This window comes from Tyto alba, unplaced genomic scaffold (genome assembly GCF_018691265.1).
Source record: "Tyto alba isolate M040663 unplaced genomic scaffold, T.alba_DEE_v4.0 Super-Scaffold_22, whole genome shotgun sequence".
In the NCBI taxonomy this organism is placed as follows: Eukaryota; Metazoa; Chordata; class Aves; order Strigiformes; family Tytonidae; genus Tyto; species Tyto alba.
This window is the reverse complement of record NW_024881296.1, coordinates 4,922,218-4,947,009: the sequence shown is the minus strand read 5'-3', so window position 1 is coordinate 4,947,009 and position 24,792 is coordinate 4,922,218. Positions and strand designations below refer to the sequence as shown.

General features: G+C 44.2%; 1 protein-coding gene across 1 annotated transcript; it reads left to right on the top strand.

Annotated features, from left to right (window-relative positions):
- Positions 1 to 3,010: 3,010 nt before the first annotated feature.
- Positions 3,011 to 17,897, top strand: LOC104363249 (centriole, cilia and spindle associated protein). Its single transcript, XM_042795973.1, has 3 exons — positions 3,011 to 3,399; positions 11,714 to 11,997; positions 13,806 to 17,897. The coding sequence occupies exons 1-3, from the start codon at positions 3,108 to 3,110 to the stop codon at positions 13,977 to 13,979; spliced, it is 750 nt and encodes a 249-aa protein (XP_042651907.1). The 5' UTR covers positions 3,011 to 3,107; the 3' UTR covers positions 13,980 to 17,897.
- The last annotated feature ends 6,895 nt before the right edge of the window (positions 17,898 to 24,792 follow it).

Genomic DNA, 24,792 nt, shown 5'->3' with positions numbered 1-24,792 from the left:
AGCTTGCCTCCGAGCACACAGGTGGCTGGGCGCTCGTTTTCATGCCAGCAAGGGATAGAGGCCCTAAAACCAGGATGGTACAGTGGAGAGGATGGGTGAAGGCAGCTACTAACAATACTGTTATTCACAAAGCGCTGGCAACTTGCAGGCTGATATGAAGAGTAGACGCCTGCTCTGAAGAGTGCAGAGTTTAGAGAAAAAATGCAAAAAATGGGAACTGACAGATGTGTACCAGGATCTGGTGTTTGTCTTTCTGGCATTCCATGTGTGAGGGCTGACACACAGGTTAGTGACGCGGTGGCAGGTTTATGGGCACCCCAGGAGAAGGTTGGCCCTGCAAAAGGTGAACCCTTCCTTCTCTATCAGGAAGGGAAGCCATCAGATAGTATGTACCTCTGCTGTAGCTGTGTCTTCCTAAACTGGGGACAGAAGATCTTTGGAAAGGAAAAGCCGTCAAAGATTGTTGTTTTAAAATGATACGCGGGAACAACAGCAGCCTTTTCATAGCCACCGCTGCCAAGCTAAAACTGTGCAGGTTGGCTCAAAATGACATTTTGTGCAAAATAACAATTTCTCGATGGAAAGCAAATGCTGCAAACCCCAGACCCTGCCCATTTATATGAAATCCACTGATGTCACCTGTTCATAAAGACTGAGCAGAATACCAGAGTAAGACATCAGACTCCCAGTTAACTGGGGAGTGATCTGCTCTCTTCTCTAACCAGCACTGCTATGGCAATTCTCTTTAGTGCCATCTTCAGTTACAGGTGTTTCCATACCAGTTGTTCCCTGTTATTTTCCAAGGAACACTCTCTGTTAGAGCAGGTGGTGCTGAGGGCACGGCTGGACCGCAGTGGGACCACAGAGGTACCACTAAGGGCAATGAGAGAAGGCAGCGGGGACAACCCTGCTGCCACCAGAGCCCTCAGTGGGGAAAATGAATGAGTGAGGCAGCTCCCAAATATAGTCCCCAGGATAGCACTGAGAGGGGGAAAACTGCTGCATCTGCCTGGTTGTCTTCCAGTGAAGCACGTAGGCAAGGTTCCTGTACTCTGCCTCTGCGCAGCACAGCATGGCGAGAAGGCGCACTCAGAAGGGGCTCCTCGCTCATTTTTGAAGCTGTTATGTGATGGTAGACACGCCAGGAGTGCTATTTCTGTGCCTGTCTTCCCGGTCAATACACTGCCCAGGCTTTGCTCCCTTGTAGCTCCATCACCTACCCCTGAGAGCAGCTGGCAGAGCCGAAGGGAGCTGGAGAAGCTCTAACTCATTTTAAAATGGAGCCTAATGGGTTTATGAACGCAGCAGTACAATGTGCCTGCCTGCAGCACCAGGCCCTGGACATCAGTGCGATTAGTGGCCGCTCCTGATTGCATTTTCCTGAAATTGCAGGGGGGACTCTGGATTTGCCAAATATCCTGCTGTCACGGGTCTGTTTCTGTAACTGCAAAGGCTGGGGTGCTGGCGGGGGCTGGAGGGGAATATCCCAGCACTTCTGCAAGGGTCAGACAGCACCTATGCCCCTCTCACTCATGCCAGGGCACTACGGAGTTGCAAAGCCTTCAACCGGTCCATGTAAAAGCAGAGAGCTGGACTCTGCTTGGTTTGAGCGTTGATTAATCCGGGTCAGTTTGGTTATGTTAGCTGTATCGAGGATTACATCAATGTGCTGCAAAGGCAGAGGTCCGTGTGTAGCCACTGTCTCTTTGCATTAAAGCTGACAGCACTGTTATTACATGGAACAAAAGTCTGGGCTGGTGTTTTTCATCCTGGGTATGCATGTCAGCTTGCATTTTTTCATTTGTGCCAGTTAGGGGAGGCACAAGGCAAGGCAAAAATACTGTTTGCCTCCTTATTAAAAACAAAAAAAACCCAAAAAAACAACAACAACAACAACAACAAAAACGGTAGTTCCCTAGAACTGTTTCTGAAAATCCGTCAGTGCCCCCGTGTGTTGGAGCGGTGGCTGGAGAGGCGGCCACAGAGCCGCTGTGCAGAGCCCTGCGCATGGCTGGGGGAAATGGGGTTCGCGGCGGGGTTGGGTCAGGCGAATCCCGCTCCGGCGCTCACTGGAGACAGGTTTTTAAAGCAGATTAATGCAAAATGGAGAGAGGTCCCTGTTGTCGCAGACGCCTTTGCCTCCCCTCGGCAGGCGCCCTGCTGCTACCCGCCGTTTTTTTGTCTTGGGGGAACAGAGCTTAAGTCAGCTGTTAGCCCTGCTGTGGTGTGTGGTGCTGCACAAAAAAAAAAAAAAACAAAAACAAAAAAAAAAAAAAAAAGGGGGAGCTGTTGTTGCAAATGCATTAATTCCGACGCACTGCACGTGCGCCGTGGCTTTAGGCGTGCCCTGGCAGGAGCCCGGGGAGCCCCCAGGCACCAGCACCCCCGCGGCGGAGCCCAGGGCCCAGGGTCGTGGGCACCCTCGGCCCGGTCTGGCCCGGTCACGGCTCAGCCTGGTGTGGGGAAGGGGCAAAGGAGGAGGCGCTGCGCTGGGCGAGCCGTGCCTGCTGCTGGGTGCTGCTCCCGAAATATGGGAGGGGGTTTTGGTGGCACTGCAGTGCTTTGGTTTGTTTATTTTATATTTTATTTTATTTTATTATTTTATTTTATTTTAATTTATTTTTATTTTATTTTACGGATTTATTCATTTATTAAGTTTATTATTTTGTTTTATTTTATGAATTTTTATTTTATGTATTTATGCATGTATTTTATTTCATTATTTTATGCATTTATTTATTTTATTATTTATTTTTATTTACATTTTATTTTCATCCCATCCCATCCTCCCTATCCCACCCTCCGCTAGGGGGCGCTGTGGCGACCGGAGTCCCTCTACCCTCCCCTCCTCCCTTCCCCGCCATCCCCGCGTGATGGGCCCGCGCGCGCCGTGACGCCACAAGGAGGTGGCGGGGGGGGGGGGGGAGGGGGGGGTGCGGAGGCGGTGACGCGCCGCGATTGGCGCGGGGGGGGGGCGAGGGCGGGGCCGGGCGCCGCTGTTTGGATTTAAACGTTGCAGCGGGAGGGGGCGGGCTCGGCCGGCGGCGGCGGCGGCGGCGGCGGCTCCCGGTTCCCGTTTTCCCCCTCCCCGTTCCCCCGGCCCCGCCATGGTGGTGCCGGCGCGGCGCGTGAAGACGGAGTACATGAAGCGCTTCAAGGAGCCCAAGTGGGAGTCGTGCGGCGCCTGCTACCTGGAGCTGCTGCGCTACCGCCTCAGCCGCCGCCTCCTGGAGCAGGCGCACCGGCCCTGGCTGTGGGACGGCTGGGAGCAGGATAGCGGCAGCGGCGGCGGCGGCAGCCCCGCCGGGTCCCCGTCGCCGCCGGGCGCCGGCAGCCCCGCAGCGGCGCAGGAGGAGGAGGCGGCGGCGGCCCCGAGCGAGGCGGGACGGGCGAGCCCCGGTAGGGAGCGGGGGCGATGGCGGCGGGGGGGGGGGTGTGGGGGTGTCTCCGGGGGGTGCCCGCGGGGGGGGACTGCGGGTGTTGCGGGGCCAGCGCTGAGGAGAAGCGGCATCGCGCTCCGTGTCGGACCCACGGCGAGGGCGTGCGGAGCGTCCCGCGCGGCGCCCCCCGATCGGGGCGGGCAGGGACAGCCGCAGCCGGCCCGGGGAGGGCCCCGGCGTGAAACCCCCCGGCCCGATGACTTCCCGCTTTTCCCGACCGAAGACAATAAATGAAGTGCTGCCAATGGGGTCCTTGCCGGGCCTGCGGAGAAGCCGCGGCTGCGGCACCGGAGGCGTCTCTTTAAAGAGCCAAGCGGTGGCAACTCTCCTCCTGAGTCACAGCCCTTATGTAAACTGTTGCCATGGGAGCGGAGCATCTCTGCAATTATGTAAGCAGGCTCGCTGGAAAAAGCAGCGGCGAACTGGATGGTGTGCCAGGCACTGGTGCTTAAGGCTGTTGCCTTCCTGGACCTGCACGCGTAATCTGTCTCGGCTGAGCGCTTGGTTCTTTGTTCTACCTGAGGTTTGGCTTTGGGCTTGCTGCTGGGTGCAGGCAATTCTGCAGGCTCAAGCAGGTGCAGAGCTGATAATGTTTTGCTCTCTTGTAGTATACCTTGCCTTTTGATGTCATGAGAATTAAATGTGCAGAGTGGGTAGATGGATAACAACACTGTCAAGCTTCTCAAGTTGGTATTTTTTTATCCTATAGGATATTGGTTCTTACTTATAATGAAAGAAAAATTTATCTGGCAGCCATTGATTGCTGTTTTGCAATGTGTTTTGAATCAGCTGTATGTCTGTTTTACAGTAGCAGGGAAAATCCTTGAGAATTGTTCAGTTAAGCCTCATGCAGCCAAGGGGTTGTTCTGGGGTTAGATGTGCTTGTTTGGAGTGGGGACACTAATCGGTTTCAATTTCCATTGGGGCCTGCGTTTACCAGAATGGACTGTATTCTGATATTCAAGGCTAAACTGTGTTCATTGTCCTTAATAATACCATGTTATGCAAAAGCTTTAGCTATGCTGTCATCTGTTCAAGAGGCCTGTGTGTGTCAGAGCACGCTAGTGATGTGGGGTTTTGCAGTGAGCTGTAGTCCTTGTGGCTGGGTGGGCCTGCGGTACCCAGCCTTCGTATGGGGGTGCACGCAGCTGCTGGCTGCCAGGGTAATGTCCTGCACCTCCCCAAAACTGTGCAGTGATGGAAGCACCTCAGTTAACCAGTGTGTAACAAGGTATTAGTGGGTCTAATCTTGCTCTCCTCAAGTAGGCTCTGAGAAAGTTAGTCTGGGGCGTATGTGTGGAAGAAGTACATCTGTAGCATCTTGGTGAAAAGCAGCACCGAGGAGTTGCAAAAGAGCAGGGAGCAGTTGCGTGGGGTAAGGTGATGTGTCCTGATGGGCAGTTTAAAGGCTTGGCTTCTAGTGAGAGGAAGGTGGAAGCTGTTGAAGCTGAACTCTCAGAGCTTGGCATTCCCACCTTTTCTGATGCAGTTTGAACACATGTCAATCTTGGCCAGCTGTGGTAGGGACTCACTGAGCCAATGGATAGAGCAAGTAGCCTGATACAGTCTAGCTGGGACCAGCGGTTGCCAAGGCTAGAGGCTGCTGGCCAGGGCACTCTGCTCAGTCCCTGGTCTGATCTCTCTCTGGGAAGTGATACGGTTGGGTCAGTTGTGGCAGTGGGTAAAAGCTTGGTAGCTGTGAATGTGCTGCTTGTGCAGGTGCTTTCTGTGGTCAGGGATGGCGTGTGTGACCACTGAGTGCATGCGTAGTTGTGTCCTTGATAACATATCTGTGGCAAAGGGACTGTGGAGCAACAGCAGTTGGTCAGTCTATGGGGTTTGGGGCAATTGTGCCTCTCTAGCTGTTGCAACTTTGCCATGGCTGCAAAATAGGGAAACCTAATTAGATCCTTGCTATTTTATACTTACAGAGGAAAATCTGTACTTAGGCCACTTGGCAAAGAAATTAAGGTTAGGACAAACATTTTTTTTAAGTTCTGCAGGTACTTAATAGCTTTGAGTCCTTAGCAAAAGGACTGAAAACAACTCTGCTTAGGCAGCTGGATTTAGTGGAAATTTATTGTATATTAGTGCACGTGCTAATATATAAGCAAGTGACGCATCCAGTATTGGACAATTATAAGGATGTATGTTTCTCTTGCTTAGTGGCTGACTGAAACGTGTGGAGAAGATAACATAGAAACTATGACTCCACGAATCTTCCATTATTCAACTGCTTTTTTCTGGAAGAACTTAATTACACTGAAGTGCTGTGGGGGTAGCTGAGTGTGCTCATGTTGATGACATCTTTTGTCTTCTGAATCTGACATCCACCTACATGCTGCAGCATCCTGGGCTGTTACCTGGCTACGGCTGCTTCCCCCTGTTTGCTGGGGAACCTGGTTTCTGGCTGAGTGGTATCTACTCGGTGCTTGTGGCCAAGTACATTTGGCCAGAACTGATGCTGCCTAGTATCTGAGGTAAAGCCAATTTATAATGGTGTCTGTGGCTGTGGTTGCTTCTTTCCCTCATGAAGATGAGCCTGTGTGTGTTTGCAAAGTGGTTTGTAAATGCTTCTGGAGGAGAAAGCTAATGTATGTGGCTTGACTTTAAGGTTTAGTGGTGTTGGTCTAAACTGCTATCGACATAAACATCTGAGAGCACACAGGACAGATGTATTTTGTCACACTATCTCATGGTTAAACTTAAGCTGAGTGATACTAAGGTGTGTTTGGTGGCAACTGTGGGTTATTGCTGTCTGGCCCTTTGCTTGCAGCATCTGTTTCTGGGACTGTTCTGTTGAACATGCCCGAGCACAGATGTGCTTTAAACATAATCCAACAAAATCTTGACCTCAATCAACTGGTCTAGCTGACACATGCTCAAAACTGTCAACAGAAGCCAGTGGGGCTGGTAAGTCAAAGACAGGAGCTCTTGGCAGCAGCGCTGCTGTCAGACCTGTTGCTTGTGAAATGATACTGCTGCACACACACGCAGGATGAAGGCATCTTTCAATCCTTATTACCATTTCGCCTTCAGCAGTTTTGGGCAGAGGTCTTAAATGACAGCAGTGACAAGCTGGTATCAAAGCAGTTGTCACAGCAGTTGGAAAGTGACTGATCTGGATTTGTGCAACTCTGTGGAAGATCCAATTTCAAACTTGTTCCCCGATCTTGTCGGCCACGATGTTGCAGGTGTATGTCTTGGCCCAGGAATATGCAAAGTGGTAGCTTGTGGGGGCAGAAGGCAACAGTGTCAGTTTAGGTGTACTGTGATTCAAAGTTGCTCAAGTTTGGGTTTTTTTTTTTTTTTTGTTGATATTGGAAACAAGCTTTGCTATCAAGCCAAGCCAGACATGGCTTTCTGATCTCTGCTACAGATGAACCTCTTGTTAATCTAATCAACTTTGAGCTGGTGTTGCTGGTAGCTCCAATACCGCCTCCTACAAGATCAGTCTTGAAGCAATGGCATTGTAATCTTTCAGCTGTAGTAACCACTTTCTACCCAGCTGTAGTCAGTTCATACCCACAAATGAGTTTATGCCCCCTTCAAGAGGCCTTGGAGACCTGTCATGTTGGGAGATGTTTGCACTGAAGCAGGAAACTCTGAGCTCTGCCCATGGCAGTTTAAGCACAAAGTGCTTCTCCTGAACCTGAAGTAGCGCTGTAAGGAGCAAACATCTCTATACAGAGATAAAGCTGTTGACCCCTAGGGCCCATGGGTCTAATCAGAGGTGGTTGATACTTCTAATCAGTCAGCAGAGCCTTTGAAATGGGCGTGCTGCCTGGCCTGTAGCGCACACAGTACTGTGGGAGGGAGAGGAGCTCCACTTGAGCTTTGCCTGTGTGAGCCCTGGCTGGGAGCTGTTACACAAGCTGGGCAATGCAGCAGGATTTCTGTGACCCCTCCTGGGCAGGAGCTTTTGCCAGCTGTGTTGGGTGGGCCTGGCAGCTTTGTTCTGCCTGCTAAGCACTTAATCCCCTCCTGTCCAGTGTGCTTTGCTTAGCATCCATGATGCGGTTTTAAACGTTCCTAGCTTTTTTTCTCTCCTGGCTAATCCCTGTAATGCAGCAGCCACTCAGTTCTGAGTTTCCCATGCCTGCTGGAGCTGGTGTGCTGCACAGGAGGAGATGGGTAGGTGGTGGTGGTGGTTGGGCTCCCTGGGGAGCTGGGTCTAACTCCTTCCCTGCTATCAACTGCTGATTTTTCTACCTTCCTGTGAAAAGGGGTGCCTAACAAAGTAGCTAGGATATAAGCTATATTTTTAAATAAAAAGCTTAAAGATATCTGCCTTATGACTTCACCAACTGAGTTCTGTGTAAATGAACTGTAGGAGAGAATTCACTGAAATACCTGCTCTATCAGCAGGTGCTCATAAGGTGCCATAGTACGCTCTGGCATACAGCGTTTACTGCAAGGCTGTGCACAGGACTCTGTGTGCCATTTACACATATGCTTTTATTGCTATTTTGGGACAAGCTGGCTCAATCATTCTGTACCAGCTGGAACTATGTCCTAGTGAGCAGCATCCCCAGGCATGGCTGTTGCCTTGAAGTAGTATCTTAAAGCTAGAATATCCATGCAATTGCAGAGTCCCCATTTTCCTGTATTTTTGTCTCTAAATGCAACCTCTGCTGCTCATGAACTCAGTGTTGTTCCATCTTCCTTTTTAGAGGAGGAAGAAGATGCCATTTTCCCATGAATGGAACAGCTTCACAAAAATAAAAGCACTCCTGTTTTAGAATTGACAGCAATATGCCCTCCCTTCAGTCCCTTCTTAGGAGTGGGCTGGGCAGGAGATGTGTGGATACCCTTTTGTAAGGGGATCACTCTGTGCTACCTGTTGCAGCTGTAATCAATGAGCTCCTTTGTTAGAGGTGAAGGTGTGTGTCCCAGAACGTAGGACACTATGCAAAGCAGGTTTTTTTACCACACTGAAGTCCCTGCTGCTTTCTTGTTATCCAGCCTTCTCTATAATGACTGACATTATGTGCACCCAATATTGAAATACATGAAATTCACCTGGCTGTTGTTTTGTTCTTGCTCTCCCTTCTTTGGCCTTGACTATCTTGGTTGTTTTGTGGGGATGCTCAATTGAATTCTTAACAAATAGGGCTTCAAATAATTTAACACTGCTGGCTATTCTTAACCAAATACTCAGCTGTACTGCAGTGTTGTCTGTAGCTGAATGCTGCACCTGCATAGCTTGGAAGATGTATGTGTAGGCTAGCAAGAGAAAGCATGAGGCTCAACTTATGGGAATCCTGGGGCATGTGGCAAGTCTTCATGTCTTTACCCTACAAGTGCAAAGTGAGTGCAAGAGTAAATGGATGCTTAACCAGTGTGCCAGGCAGGTAATTTCCATTTCATCAGAGCTGGATAGATGCAGAAGTAAAATTAAAGCAGTGTCAGATTAGGCATGTATTTGCTTGACTAGCTAAATCATAGCAATTAGCAAGAATGATTGCTATTCTGTCACAGGATTGGCAAGCCTGCTTTTAATGAAGACACTTGGGTAAAATTTGTTCTAAGTTGTTTGTGGTCAACCTCTCAATATGTAAGTGAGCCTTAAACTAGATGAACTCCTACACCAGTGGAGGAGTTCCCTCTACATCCCAGTGTATGCTGGTGGTAGCTGAAAGCGCTGAGACTTGGAACAGAGGCAGCTTGCAGCTGGTCCCTACCACAAGCAGAAATAGATGGTGTGGCAGAAAACTTGCAATTTCAGCATGTTTATGTCGGCAGAGTTTGAATGTCTTGCCATATGTTTCTAGCAGAAGGCAACATCTAATGCTCAAAGGTGGACATTTGAAAGGAATCACTTACAAATCACTTACTGGTGGACTGCTATGCTGTTAGGTTAATAAAAGCCTTTAGTTGCCTTTATGTAGAAGGCATGGTTGACCTAAAAGTCATGGAGGCTTCAGCTCACAATGTCTGCTTGTGCCCACAATGCTTGGGGGCCACGTTCAATGTCTAGCATACACATCCAACTTGTCTGCGCTACTGTTAAAGATCTGCAGGATGGAGAACTGAAACAGGCTTCTGTGTATTTATTTTTTTTCCCCAAAGTTGTATTTCACTAATGTAGTGTAAGGAGAATATTTGATTAGAATCGTTATAGAATCATTTAGGTTGGAAAAGACCTTTAAGTTCACGGAGTCCAGCTGTTAATCTAACACTGCCAGGTCCACCACTAAACCATGTCACTAAGCACCACATCTACAAGTCTGTTAAATACCTCCAGGAATGGTGACTCCATTACTTTACTGGTTGGCTTGTTCCAATGCTTGACAACCCTTTCGGTGAAGAAATTTTTCCTAATATGCAATCTAAACCTCCCCTGGTACAACTTGAGGTCATTTCTTCTTGTCCTATCACTTTTTACTTGGGAAAAGAGACTGGCCCCATCCACCTTGCTACAATCTCCTTTTGGGTAGTTGAGAGTGATAAGGTCTCCCTTCAGCCTCTTCTTTTCCAGGCTAAACAATGCTAGTTCCCTCATGCTCCTCATAAGGCTTGTGCTCTAGGCCCTTCACCAGCTCTGTTGTTCTTTGGACACACTTCAGCACCTCAATGTCTTTCTCATAGTGAGGGCCCCAAAACTGAACACCGTATGTGAAGTGGGGCCTCACCAGTCATGAGTACAGGGTAATGATTGCTTTCCTAGTCCTGCTGGCCACACTAATTCTAATACAAGCCAGGCTGCTGTTGGCCTTCTTGGCTACCTGGCCACACTGCTGGCTCGTATTCAGGCAGCTGTTCACCAACACCCCCAGGTCCTTTCCTGCTGGGCAGCTTTCCAGCCGCTCTGCCCCAAGCCTGTAGTGTTGCAGGGGGTTGTTGTGACCCAAGTGCAGGACCTGGCACTCAGCCTTGTGGAACCTCATACAACTGGTCTTGGTCCATTGATCTGGCCTGTCCAGGCCCCTCTGTAGAGCCTTTCTACCCTCAAAGAGATCAACACTCCAGCCCAACTTGGTGTCATCTGTAAATTTACTGAGGGTGCCCTTGATGCCTTCAACCAGATCTTTGATAAAGCTATTAATTTAATTGGTATTGAGATAATAGATGAAGATGCCTTGTCACCAGTTGGTAACACCTTACAGCTCTCAAAGGTGGGAAAAATCTTTGGCCATTCTTTTCCAGTCAGTAATTGTTATCCATAGGCGTTCACTTGACTATATTTAATGATGTTATAAACCAGACTTGTTCAAAACAACTTACAACCCTTTTGTAAGGCATGACTTTCTTACCAGCCTTTCTCTTAGATTTATGAAGTACTGCAGTGCTGTACCAGATATTGGCTTCCTTCATCTCAAGTCCATGACCCAAATTTTTGTATATAAGTAGTAGTGCGCATGAAACATCAAGGAGTGCTAGCTGTGAGGCACCACAAGCAAAGGAAAACTAGTTCCTCCCTAGCTCTATCATGCAAGAAGATTGGATCTTATGGAATAGTTGTTTCCATGTGTTTTTATTATTTGTCTCATAGAATGCTGATTCAGCCTTCAGTGTTGATCTGTATCTGCAAATTAACAATGATATAGACTTTAAATTCTCCCTCACAAATCCAAATCTACATGCCCAATGCCTGGAGAGCAAATGGAAGGTTTAAAAAGCATGTGTGGGGGGAATAGAGCTTCAGAGAGTATTGTTTGTAGAGTGTGGTTCTTTAAATGTAAAATGTACTCATGGAACAGATAGCAAGGGTGAGGTCTATCGCTTTGTAAGTCTTTGCTTTCTACTCCCCACTCCTCCGAAAACAGAAAACAATAATCAAGATGTATAATTAGGGAGCTTGAAAATGAATGACTTTTTTCTTTCAGTGGAAGCTTATAACATGAGGGATTTAATATTGCAGATAGTCTATCAAACTTCATCTCTGACTGGCTGGCAGCATCTACATGGCATTCAGCAGTCCATCTGTTTACTGTCTGAAAGATGGAACGATGAAATAGTGAAGACAGAAGATCACTGGAAACAGTCTTTAAAATACTGCCTGGAGCTATTGGTAATCTGTAGCCTCACTAGTGAAAGGAGTGTTTAAGTATGTGAAAGCTGATGTACAGGTGGATGGACTTGGAAATATAGTCACTAGAGAAAGAATTAAGGCATTTCAGTAAGGTATACATCTGTTGCTAAGGAAGTAATGGCTTCTCCCATTTCCAAACAAAGCACAGATTCAATGGTGTATGAAGAGAGGCTGTGCAAATCAGACATTAATATGTTGTCATTGAGAGCTTATGGCATAGCTTTTTTTTTTTCTTTAGAGAAAGAAAGAGAAGATCAAGAAAAGCAGCAGAGGGAAGAGCAAGAAAAAACTGTAGAACGCACTTCTGCAAAGGAAGGAGACAAAACCAGCCGTACAGGACAACGTCCAAATCAAAGTGCCTTGTCCAGTCGTAATGATCGAAGATCAGCCAAAAGTCCTCAAAAGACAGATGCACCAAAGGAGAATAAACATCCATTTGCTCTGTATGGGTGGGGAGAAAGACAGACGGATACTGGAAGCCAGAAAACTCACAATGTCTGCGCTTCTGCATCGGCAAATGAAGTAAGTAAAAGCTTCTGTGTTGTTAACGGGCAATGACTACTTGGTGTCTGGATAAGATGTATGTCTACTGTCTAGATAAAACTTCTCAGGGATGCCTTTATTTGTGTGCATGGAGATTCTAGCAATAAATTCTAAAAAAAAAAATATATTCTAGCAATAAGCTTGAAGAGGTTTGACACGTCCAAATCAAATAGTTCTTAACTGTTAATCAGTTTGGAAGCTTCCCCTGTTTGACCAATACTTGTGAGTTCTGATTAAAACTTGGCTATCTTGTTTCTGGCTGTTACAGCGCTACCAGCAAAACTGGCTGTTATAAATGTATTTCTGCACTTTGAACTTAACGAAAACAAGAGAAAAGCAGCAGGCAGTTAGCACCAAGCATCCCGCAGCAGGCAGGTATATAATCACTGGGGTAGCGCTTTTGCTGTAAGAGTGACTTTTGCTGGGGCCCTTCCTAGGAATAGGACCCTCAATGAGAAGGTACAAATGCTTTGCTGCTAAAATGTCTGTCTAGCAGTCTGCTTCAGTGGGTTGCCAGCAGGGAACTTTTTGCTGACAGCAGAATGGTCTATCAGATGGCTGACGGATTGCAGGGTTGATGTAAATATTAGCAAAAAAAGCACAAATAAAATCCATATGGTCACCGACAGCACCAGGATTCTGCAGTAAGTGGGGTCTGTTTCCTGGCTTAGCATGAAACACTAAGGTTGGAGGGTTACAATGGACCAATTTCTTTCTTTTCTTTAACTCTCCTAGGCTGGTAAAACATAATCGTTAATGTATCCCTGCCATTGTCTTGTCTTTATCTTACTGCTAATGTAGACTCTGAATTTATGACCCAAGATATCTGAGGATTAAGGTGAGTGGTGTTCTTGATATATAAGATAGAGCTGACTTCTGATGGGCTGTTTTGGAAGGGGTTTGAAGCATGGTCTTTTCCTTCCAGGACAGCTTGGCCCTTTGAGGGAAATGAGGAACTCTGGCCTTGCAGCTCTTGAAAGAAGCTGCCCTTCCTGATAATGGACACTGTTACGGGATGGGGGAAATAGTTGACTGGTGCTTTATGTCGAAGCCTAACAGAGGCTGATGCCTGACTTGAGCAGAGATATTTATACTTTGAGACTTCTAGCATTTCTTATGGTAGAAACAGTTACAAAATCCCTAAGATCAGGCCTTGAGTCTGGAGTGAATGGGCAGGACACTTCCCATTATGTAGTGCTTTGTCACTAAGGATGTTTCTTTAAGTGGGAACTGACTATTTACTGCACAGTTAGGTGACTTTACGAATGTTTGAAAGGTGTTCCTTTCCCCTAATTGAGATGGGAGACAGAGTTTTAAATCTGGAGATAGAAGCAAGAAAACATAGAAGCTGGCTCTCAAGATTTGGGGAAAATATGATAATTTATTAATATAAAAATGTATGTAGGTGTGCATGCAGCCTGTTGTCAAATTAAGTTTTTCAGTCTCTAGTAAGGAGTGTCTAGGGATTGGTCTTACTATTATGGCTTAGGTTTTAAGGGATGCTTGAGCATATTGAGAGACATTAAGAATTTAAAATAGTAGAAATAAGAGAATCAAGGTCTTCAGAATATGTCAGAGTAAGATTGAGAAACATTCAAGATTTTTTGAATTGTTAAACAGTGTGAAGTGGGAAAGATAGTGCAGAATAGAATTTAAGGCATTTGCTATAAAAAATGTCTGTGCTTCTCTTTGTGAAGACAAATACAAAGTGATCCTCAGCTTTCCTGGGTGTACGGGGGGTGGTCCTAGGTTGTTTCCCTGCTGTAATGCTAACTCTGGTCTTTTAGATTCACGAATCTGCTCTGCGAGCAAAGAACAGGAGACAAGTGGAGAAAAGGAAGCTTTCTCAGAGGCGAGTACGATCAGCAGAAGCAGAGAAAGCCTGGCGAATAAAGCCTGCCCCACCAGATAACCCCTGGATGACAGAGTACATGAGATGCTACTCAGCGAGAGCTCGGTGAATTGGGATTCCCTTGGACATCTTCAAAAGAAGTTACGCATATCAGGACACTGGTGCAAGGAACCAAACTACTTATGCAAGGTTTTTATAGAGAGTTTCCAGCTGTTAAAATATTTGTTACGATATTTTTATCTTGGCTACCTACCTCACAGTGGGGTGTATCATTGGAGCCATAACATCTGAAGAGGCTCTTAGATATAGCTACCCAAACTTAAACAATTCCCCTTTTGGGAATTTTTCTAATGCTTCAGCTGACTTGTTTTGGGGGTGGGAGGGAGGAATCTTTGCATACAGGGAATCAAAGCAAATACTTTTTGATCTTGGTTACAAATAATCCGTTGTCCCTTATTTTAAAAGTCCAAGTCATTGGGAGGTGGTGTTGGGGAAAGACTTTAAAGGTGTGATGGAGGTGCCTTTGCATTTATTGTACTATTTGATTTAATACTTCTACCAAAAGAAATAAGTATATCAAGACAGGCAACAGGAAAGCCAGTGGGTCCAGTAAACAGCACTAATAAATGTAGATGTTTTAGGCAGGCAAATACCAAGTATTGTCTGGATATAGAAACTTTCAAAAAACCTTGTTTGATTAGTGAATCTGCTGATGCTAACTTTTATTCCTGTTTCTAGGGTCATTAGAATAAACTACTAATTTTCAGGGCATGAAACAGCTACAGGACTGTTTTGCAGTTGCTGTGCCTGTTGTACCAAATAACTGATGTAGACAATCATTATCTGATAGCTGCTGCTCAGTAAGCAGTTGCTTGTTCTACCAGTATCAAGTTGTACCACTGTATTCAGCTTGTGGTCACACTCTATGCTTAATCATGTAAATGTGTTTATTGGAGGAGAGGGCTGGCTCCTGTCTAGTGAAGTCTATTTTTAACACTTAAGAATATCTATTATGCTCAGTGTGGGTCAGAGTGCAATATGCATTCCATTTGGTGGTTTTGTACAAGTATACTGTTTTAAACTTGAATATCATGTTGATAAAACTTGTAGATGAAGTCCTGAAAAGCTTTCTGCCTCTCAAAATTGGTGCAGAACTCCTCACAATGGGGAGTGAGGGCTAAGGGAAAGAGGGGTGTACCCTTTAGTAAACAAGAACATATAATGGAGCTTGAACACTCACTCTTTGTAGGTCCTACTTCTACATAGCAAGACAGTCATTATTTGTGATATCTTCAGTGTTGTTTTTTTTTTCCCTCAAAATGATGTAAATTAATTTTTTCAGTTTGGCAGTTTTAGGCAGATTATTGCTGTAGTTGTAAGCTTCAAGGTTTTTCTCAGATGTGTTACGTGTTGTTTATCTCAGTTTAACTGTTTTGAAGCCTGTGGTTTACAGACTGGACACCTCACAGGGAGCACACTTGCACTTCTGCAGCAGAAACCTGTACTAGTCTTAGCTTAATTCCACAACCTCAGTGCATGAGCCAGGCTCTAGAATTACTACTACAAGAGAGTGTTACATGCTTAGTGGAAAGCTTGATTACAAGTGTTACTTGAAAGAAAATAGTCATGCAAAGGGGCCAAGCACTGCTACCTCCCTCCCAGGCTTAATTACATTACATCACTAAAGGTTTCATTACTCTCAATTTTAATCTGACTAAGATGTCCTAGAATCCATGAAATTATAATCTGAATTTTACCTGCCTTTTAAGCACACAGCTGTAAAAATACAGACTGCTCTTCAGGCTACCTGCTAGAGATCTTACAGCTTTTAAGTCTGGGAATGCAAAGTATGGTTAAATGTTTTATACACAGCAAAATTACTGCATTTCAACTCTTAAGTAAACCACAGGCTAGAACTTCCTAAAACTTCAGAACAGTGGCCAAAAACTGAGGCAAACTATTCCAGAGGATGCCTTTATATTCCATATGAGATTCTTTTAATTTTATTTTATGTTGTGTTTTTATCTTTAAATAGCTGCTGTAAATATGCTTAAATTGCTCCTGATGCTGTTTCAATTCAGAAATCCACCCAGGCTTTGAACAACAGTATCAAAGCACTAACTCAGTACCATGCAACAGCCTTATTCAATAAAAACCTCTTGCCTGTTCCTGTTGCCCACCAGCTTTGTAGGCTTTACCTAACTGCAGCAGTTACTGTGCCCTTGGTGTATTTTGTCACATTAAACAGTTTCCTTGATTGCGCAGGGCAGGACTCATGCCACACTTTCAAAGACAGCTTTGACACTCTTCTTCCCACTGAGAATGGAGGAGCAAAGATGACTATGTGCCTGCATTAAGTACCTAGTTTTGGATAAGATGGATCTCCCATTAGATGTTGGTCTTTCCGGTAACTCTAGAAGGCTTAAATGTCTTCTGTCTTGGATCCTGGGTCCCAAAATTAAAACATCTCAAACGGGCACCTGTAGGTGTTCTCCAGAGCATGAGAATCTTCAACAGCATCAAGGTTGCTGTATACTGAGGAAATAATCTAGTTCTTATCCTAGCCTGGTCAAGAGCTGCTCCTCACCAAAACAATTTGCTAGAAGACAGTAGCAATGCTAATCAGGTCACGAGAGTCACTATCATGCTTCTTCAAATGGGCTGTAGCTAAAAATAATCCTGGGTGCTATGTTGGTACTATCTTGGTTTAGGTAATATAAGGCCTAAAGTGTGAGGGGTAAATTATTAGGGGTAAATTATTCTACAAATCAGGTAGCCTTCCTGCATCTGGGCATTATTTGACTAAAAAAAGGCTAGTAGGTTTGCTTTTAGACTATGTGAAATAGTATCAGTCTGACCACTGCAAGTTGTACACGCAAAATATATGGCACATGCCAAGCTGAATTCTGGAAAATTTGTTTTAGTGTGATGTTAACAAATGAAAAGCCAGTTGACTGGGAAAGCAGAACTTTTCAAGTGTAAAAGCTTTAACTATAGTCCACAGATTCCTACAGGATGTGGCTCTTTTGCATGAAAATGGACTCTCAAAAAAACCCAGAAAACCTAGTGAATGTCACTTATCAGTTAAGGAAGTTCTGAACTTTGTCTTGCATGGACTCTTGAATTCAGCCAAGTGATGAACACTTCTCACTCCTGTTTCAGAAGTAAAACATTGTAAGAATACAGTAAATACTCAGTTGTCCAAAGTCTTCATCAAAATAACTGTTTCTTCCTTTTTGTTTCTGAAAGTACTTAGCTAAGTGAAACAAGACTCTTACAATGTGTAATGCTGCCATTGTAACTATAGTGTTGTGAAGACTAGTGTTTACAATGTAAAATGTTACAATGAAACCTGTGTAAGAATGTCCCTGTAAAATACAGTAGCATGCCTGTTCTATCACATCTTTGCAACTAGGGATTACAGACTCTTTCACTGGAAGCTGAGATAGTCAAGGTGATAGCGAAAGAAACTTAGAGCCAAACTTAACAAAACTGAGGAACAGACTAGAATTTTTGCTCAGAATTTTAGCCAGGTAGCAAATGCACATTTTAAATCAAATTTTTAACATGTAGGGAAGTGTATCTGTTCTCATTGGTTTTATGGTATAATGCAGTGCCACTGAACTATAAAGGCCTCTCTGACTTTTTTTTTTTTTTTTTTTACTCTGTTAGGGACCAAAAAATAGCAATCTGAGGGCCTTACAAGTAGTAACCTGGATGTTCCAGTTTTTTTTTCCAGCTCAGTGCACTCAGCAGCAAAGCCATATATGGAGCCTGACTCAACACCTTGACAGTAGCTCCTATAAAATTAGGGGTACAAGTGAATGGGAAGCTGCCTCAGCTCTTGTTAGCACTGAATTCACTTTAAAAACAATAGGGAATTACCATCTAAGCTTGAAGCAATATGTGTTTTTAAAAGTTTTTAAATGGTATTTGGTTTTATTGCTTCTGTATCATCTGTATTTGAAAGTATAGTGTCAACCTGTATATGTGAATAAAACGAGTGACACAAAGTGCCTTGACTGCATATACTGTGTTTTTCAGGGTCTCAGGTTTTCTATTACAGGGTGTTTGTGGCTTCTGCTCATCCCATGCATTCTCTCCTGGAAAGTAAGGGACAAGCTTCTGTAATGACTGGTGTTGGGCTAAATTACAAGTCCAAGTCCAGCTGAGAGCTGAACTGGTCTCTTATGTTCTTCCTTAATATCCTTTCCCAATCTGACTGGCTTTTATCTACCACTAACAAAGGAAAAAAATATAATAGCTATCTGCTGAATCTTTGGGAATCTAAATTTAGAACTTTTGGGAAAACAGGGTAACCTGGGAATAAAACAGGAAACTATATCACTAAGAACAAATATAATCTTACAAGCAGGAAGAGTTACCCCATTAAAAGAACCTATTTAAGTTCTATATGCTGCTGGTTCTATAGTGAGACACACCTGGTGTTTTAATGCTGTGAATTTACATTATATTTACTGAGATTTTTATAGTCTTAATTCTTTCTGCATATATAATGCAAATGAGTTGCAGACTAATTGTTTGAATTTTCTTATAGCATTCATAAGGGCTTACAGGAGCTATGTACTTTTGAGCCATAAGGTACCTAGTTGAATACAACGCATGGTTGAGATCAGTAAACTGTAAATTCAATCTGAGTTACCTAACAGTCTGAAGAAGCACCTTCCCCTGTGCTTTAGCCTTTTTTAAAGCATTATCTAACTGCTGAAACCACATTCTCTACCTCATCCCTAGTCATTAGCACAGACAGACACAAGGAAGCTAAGCATACCTTTCCAACCACAGGACACAAGGTATTGTTCTTCTCTAACAGGGGGTGGCAGCAGCCCTCCCAAGCCACAGGAAAAGCTGCCACCAGAGAGTGCAACGGGGAAATGCACTGAAGAGTCCAGCTCCTTCAGCAGCTGCTGCTGCTTTCCCAGCCACCTACTGACTATACAATGAATTTAGCAGAAGTGGTTTTTTTTCCAAGACCAGCTAAGGTTTATCGTGTTCTGACTTCACTCAGCAGGCAAAACTTGTACAAATAAATAGAATGTGCTGTAAGACACCTGGAGAATCAAGAGTCTTTATTTGGTGTTGATACAAGCATTAAATGAAATAAGTGTATGCCAACAGACTCATTAAAAGGCAAGACAGAGGCTTTTTAATAAGACATTTAAATCCTTTAAAGGTCGGAACAGCTAAAGTTCCACATCCAATAAATCCTAGTGTTATAAATTGAGACCACAATGGATCATAATCCAATTATAATTTTATTAATTATAGCAAGTAGAATATGAGCAAAGACAGCGCTGGACGGCAGGGGAGTCTGCGCTCCGCCAACTGCCGCCCTGATCAGTTCAAACAGTTCCTTTTTATACATTTTTACATTCGTGGTTGTCTTTGATCAGTACCCCTTCTGCTTGCACAAGTATCTGGTTTGTGTAAGCAATTGCGGTTATCTTGTCTCACACGGTCATCTTGTCTCACAGGTTATCTTATCTCACACAAGCGGTGTCTGGCAGCTGTTTGCATAAGCAGTTTTTCTGTCTTTTGCCGCCTAACCTTTACATTGAGCTTAATCATAAATTTCAATAAACAATACCCTTAGTTCATAGTTTCTTACAATCCCCCCTTTTTCTTTTATCCTATTATTGTTTATTAGATGCTACTTTCATTTTCAGCACTGCAAGCAAACCTTTTTCCACAATTCCAACATTTATCATAACACTCTCAAGATAATACCTTACAATTACAATCATAGTTTTCACGTGGCATAACGCATTCACAACAATCTTTTCCACCAGGAAGCTCCTAATAGATCATCCCACCATTCTGAGTCTAACATTGAGGGTGTTTTCAGAGCACCATAGGTAAAACAGCTCTTATTCTATCTGCTATGTGCAGTTGTCGCCTTAATGTTTTTGCCGTGTGTTATTTATTCCTTGCTTTGTTCAGTTAATCCAACATGTTGTGACCAACATGCAATTTGCTACTACTGTTTCACCTGTTGGTGTTAAGCAAATTCGAGCTGTGTGCCGAACTGCACAGTCAACCGTACTATCAGACACTCTGTAAACAATAATCAACAATTTATTAGCAAACAAGAACCTGAAATAATTAACTGTATAACAATCCAGCAAAGTCCCACGCGACACAATCAGAAAGAGAAAAAGTAAGAACCAAAGATATCAGCACTGTCCTTTGGATGTTGTCCTTCGATGTCTTGTTACCCTTACTCACGGGGCGATAGCGATCAGAAAGATAGAAAGAGTCCAAGAACAACAGTCACACGCCGCGCGGTAACTCCTCTGATCAATAACATTTTCTTCTTTGAACTATAAGTCTGTTTCCATCACCTCATCAAGGTTTCGAGGGCGTCTTAGTTGTCTTCGTGATCTTGGAGGATTGGGGGGAGGAGGTGATCTCCGACACCAGCCACGAGACATTCCCTCGCATACCGCGATGGCAACGACAGTCACCACCAATATAATGAAAAATCCCAACAGCAGGCCGGCGCACACGGGATCGTCCCCTACTCCCATCTTCCCAAGATTGCAATCCAGTGGGATCAGTAAGATTAGTGGGATAGTCCAGCCCCAGGCTAGCGGCTTGACCGAGGAAGGTCCAAGTGCGCAATGAGCGGAAGTTTCTCTTCCACCCAGAATGCCTGTGCTGCCTAGATCTGGGCGGGCCTGGCAGTTGTTTTTGCCATCCGGGTATAGCCGAACTTTCGAGACCCTCCAACAACACATGCGCTTTGGACTGGGGGCGTGGAAATCCATTTTCCTGCTGCGTATGTGGACCCTGACTCCTGATCCCTACAGACCAGGCAGGTTCGCCACTCGCGCTCTCACTCTTGTACCTCCGATACCGCGAAAACAATGGAGCGTGCTTATGCATGGGCAGCAATTTATTGTGCAGCCTCGATGTTGGTAGCCCTCACTTTGTTTGCCTTTTTACTACATATCTTTTGCCCTTGTAAATGTTCCTCTTTCAAGTGCCCATGTAGTTGTATCTGCTTATGTAAACCACCATCTCCTTTGGTTAACCATGTCGAAAATTCTGTTATAGGTCTTTTCGGCGGTTTTGGTACTGGCTGTTTTACTTCTGTCACATCTTTTACTTGGATTCTCTTCTTCCCACTAAAAATATCTCCATCCACCCTTCTGTCTTTGGGAAAGCAAAGCCACTCTGATGTTGGACATAACAGTAAAGCACTTGCTGCACAAATTTGCCACTATTAAAGCAAACCATACCAGGATGATTAGCAGAGGTCCGGTATAACATATACTCCCACCTCTCATGCCTATGGGGTTGCAGCCCACAGCTGAGATAAAAGGTCTTCTTGGTGGCGAGCACAGAGGTTAACCCGGTCTTGCCCTCTACTGTTTAACAAATCCGTGTGTTAAGAGTTAGTCAATTCAAGTGCAGCTCCTTTGTAGCCACTTCCTTTGTTTCTAAGCAAAGCAAAATTTTGGCACTTTCCTGATAGTGTCCTCCTATCAACTCTCAGGGACATCACAAATTCTGGGGACTAACCTCTTTTTCCCCGTAAATCAAGGTTACAGTTCATGCCCCTTCCCTATACAGTTATAAGACAATTTTCTCCATCTGCAAGAAATACCACATCCGGTAACACATTTCACATTCACACAAAACCCACGCTTCATGACATCCATACATACACTCGAGACAAGGTATTACCCTATTAGGTTGATTTTCTAGCAATGCCTAATTGACTCCAAAATGCTCATAATCTCACATGTCTGTCAGTTAATGCTCGGTAAACACCAGCTTTTCCCTGATAGGTTTTTTTGTGTTTTTTGTTTGTGGGGTCTTTTTGTTTGTTTGTTTTTTGTTGTTGTTGTTGTTGTTTGTTTGTTTTGTTTGTTTTTTGTTTTTGTTTCCTTATACAGCAAGTAAGTAAATGAATAAGTAAATTTTCACAGTGTTACCTCTGAACCCAGTCAAAAACCCAGTCAAACCACTGGTTAAGAGTCATTCAATCCCCTCCTGATGAATTTACTTAGTCCTTTGAGGGTGACTTGTAGTTGGTCAGTTGATGGTACCACAGTCCACTCCTGAGGCTTTTCCACCGGTCCTTTTCCTCAGGAGGCAAGAGTCCACCCCTTTTCTTTTGTTCGGATCGCTGTCTCGGTGGTCAGCAGCACCTGAAATGGACCTTCCCACTCGGGAGTTAATGATTAATCTTTCCACACTTTTATCAATACCCAATCACCTGGTTTTACATTGTGGATATTAAAAGCCAATGGTGGTATTTGAGGCAGAAGTCCTTTCTTTCTTAGTTTCATTAAAGTGTTACCAATTCTTATTACATACTTTCTTACATACTGATCTCCTACTTCAGGGATGACAATATCCCTGTCATTACTCATACATGGTAATCCAAACATCATTTCATAGGGAGAAATTCCCAGGTCTGTTCGTGGCTGAGTATTGATCCTTAATAAGGCCAACGGCAGGCATTTAATCCAAGACATCTGAGTCTCAATCATTAACTTAGTCAAGGTTTGTTTTGAAGTTTGATTCATTCTTTCTCCTCTTCCAGAACTCCGAGGATGCCATGGGGTGTGCCATGCCCATTCGATCCCTAAGGCTTCAGATAGCTGTTGTATAATTTTTAAAATGAAATGTGTTCCTCCGCCCAAGTCTATTCTTTCTATTAATCCATATCTGGGGATAATGTTTTCCAGTAACACCTTGGATACCATGCTTGCCATTGCCCTTGGTGTGGGGGATTGCTTCCACCCAATGAGTTAAGTGAGCCACTAATACCAACAAATACTTCCACCCTTGTATTTAAGGTAGCTCTGTTAAGTCTACCTGGAGGCTTTGTATGGCTAGCTCCTGTTCCCCAGCCACCTTTTTTTTTTTTTTTTTTTTTTTTTTTCTTTTCGTTACCTTTTTGTTCACTTTTTAACAAATTAAACATCGATCAACTAGTTGTTTAGCTACCGTATATATTCCTATACACCCATATTGTCTAAGAAAATGATCACAAAGTGATTGTGTTCCCCAATGTATTTTCTAATGTATTAATGACAGAATTTCTCATGATCTTGTTTTGTTTAACATCTGCCTTCCATCTGCTAAAGTCCATTTTCCTTCTGAATCTTTTCCCCCCTTATTTTTAAGTATATCCTTTTCTTGTTCTGTGAAATTTGGGGCTAAATTCTCATAATCCCCTGGTATTATTACCAATAAAACTACCAATGATTATTCTGTAGCTGCTTCTCTGGCTACTTAATCTGCTAAATTATTCCCCCTTATTTCCATTGATGCTCCCCTCTGATGTCCTTTCACATGCACAATTGCAATTTCTGTGGGGAGCTTCAGGGCTTCTAAAACTTCTCTGATCAGCCGCTCGTGTACTAGCTCCTTCCCTTTTGTATTTATAAGCCCTCTTTCTTCCCATATTTTTCCAAATGTGTGGACCACTCCAAATGCATACTTTGAGTCTGTGTACACTGTCCCTTCCTTATCTCTCAAATATACCAATGTCTGTTTTAGGGCATAGAGTTCACAGACTTGTGCTGACCACCCAGCAGGTAATTTCCCCTTTTCAAACACTTCCATCTTCTGCCTCTCGATAATTACATAACCCAATATTTTTCCTTCTAGGCATCGAGAGGACCCATCAATAAATAGTTTTTCTCTATAGGGCAAAGGTTTATTTAACAGATCTTCTCTTATTTTCGTTTGATAATTATAAAATCCAAACAGTTACTGCTCTGGTTCCTAAATATCCTCCCCGATTCTCCTCCCATAATTCTAGTAATTTAACCACTAGTTTTCCTTCATCCAGCACCACACCTATTCCTAATTGCACTTGTAAATCTCTACCTAGCAAATTACATCCTACCCCTGGCATTAACAACAATCATTAACAGCATATTGATCTTCCCCTTGTATTAACACATTCTTTATAACTGGGACCTGAAAACCCTTCACCTTTAGCCCCTACAGCCCAAGTTGTATCTTTTACATAATCTTCCTCCTGGGGTCTTAATTTCAAATTTATCAAGGGCTCTTCTGTTGGTATATCCCCCAGGAGGTAGAGTCCCTGACACCCCTAGTGATTACCACCCTCATCCTGTTGGGTTACTTCAAACACCAACAGGTCCCGTATTCTCTGGGGGCATTCTTGTTTATAATGCCCCCCCTTCCCACAATGAAAACATTCCCTTGTGATTTCCCTAGCCAGTGGTGCCTCTTGGTTCCGCCTTCCCTTTCATTCCCTTGCCTGTTTCAAATTTGTGATTTCCCGTCTGAGATTCCTTGTGTTTGTTTCTAACAGCTTCTTGTGCAGTTATCATAGTTTTAGCTTTAGTTTTAGCCTCTTCTTCATCCTTCCTAATATCTACTTTCTGTGCTTCTCTCAGGAGTTCCTCCAGACTCTTATTATAATGACCTAGAGTCACTCATATCTCTCCTCCGCTCTTGTTCATTCTGATTCCACTGCAGAGGGGTTACAGGGAGTTTCCTTTCCCCGGGTATCCCCTGCTGATTTTCTCTCTCCCATATCCACATTCCAACCGTTCTGATCATCTGTCTTTCTTCAGGAGAGAAAAAAAATTCCCGTAATCGACTGCATCTCCTCCCATGTATATATATACTGGGTCCCAAAAATTGATCAGTCTTCTCTGACAGCCCCACAGGGTCCTCTAATAACCTCCTAAATTCATTCTTATACGCCCTCACTTCTACATTAGTGAGCGGCACATCCACAAATCCCATCCCCCCTTGAATTCCTACCGCTGGGACTTCCCCCGCAAGGGATTAACCCTAGCCGCCCCGTGCTCCCTTAAACGATTTCCCTTAAATCATGTATGAGCCGATATTTCCCATTTGGTTTCTTTACAGGCAGAATGGGGGTGTTAAAGGGTGACATACAA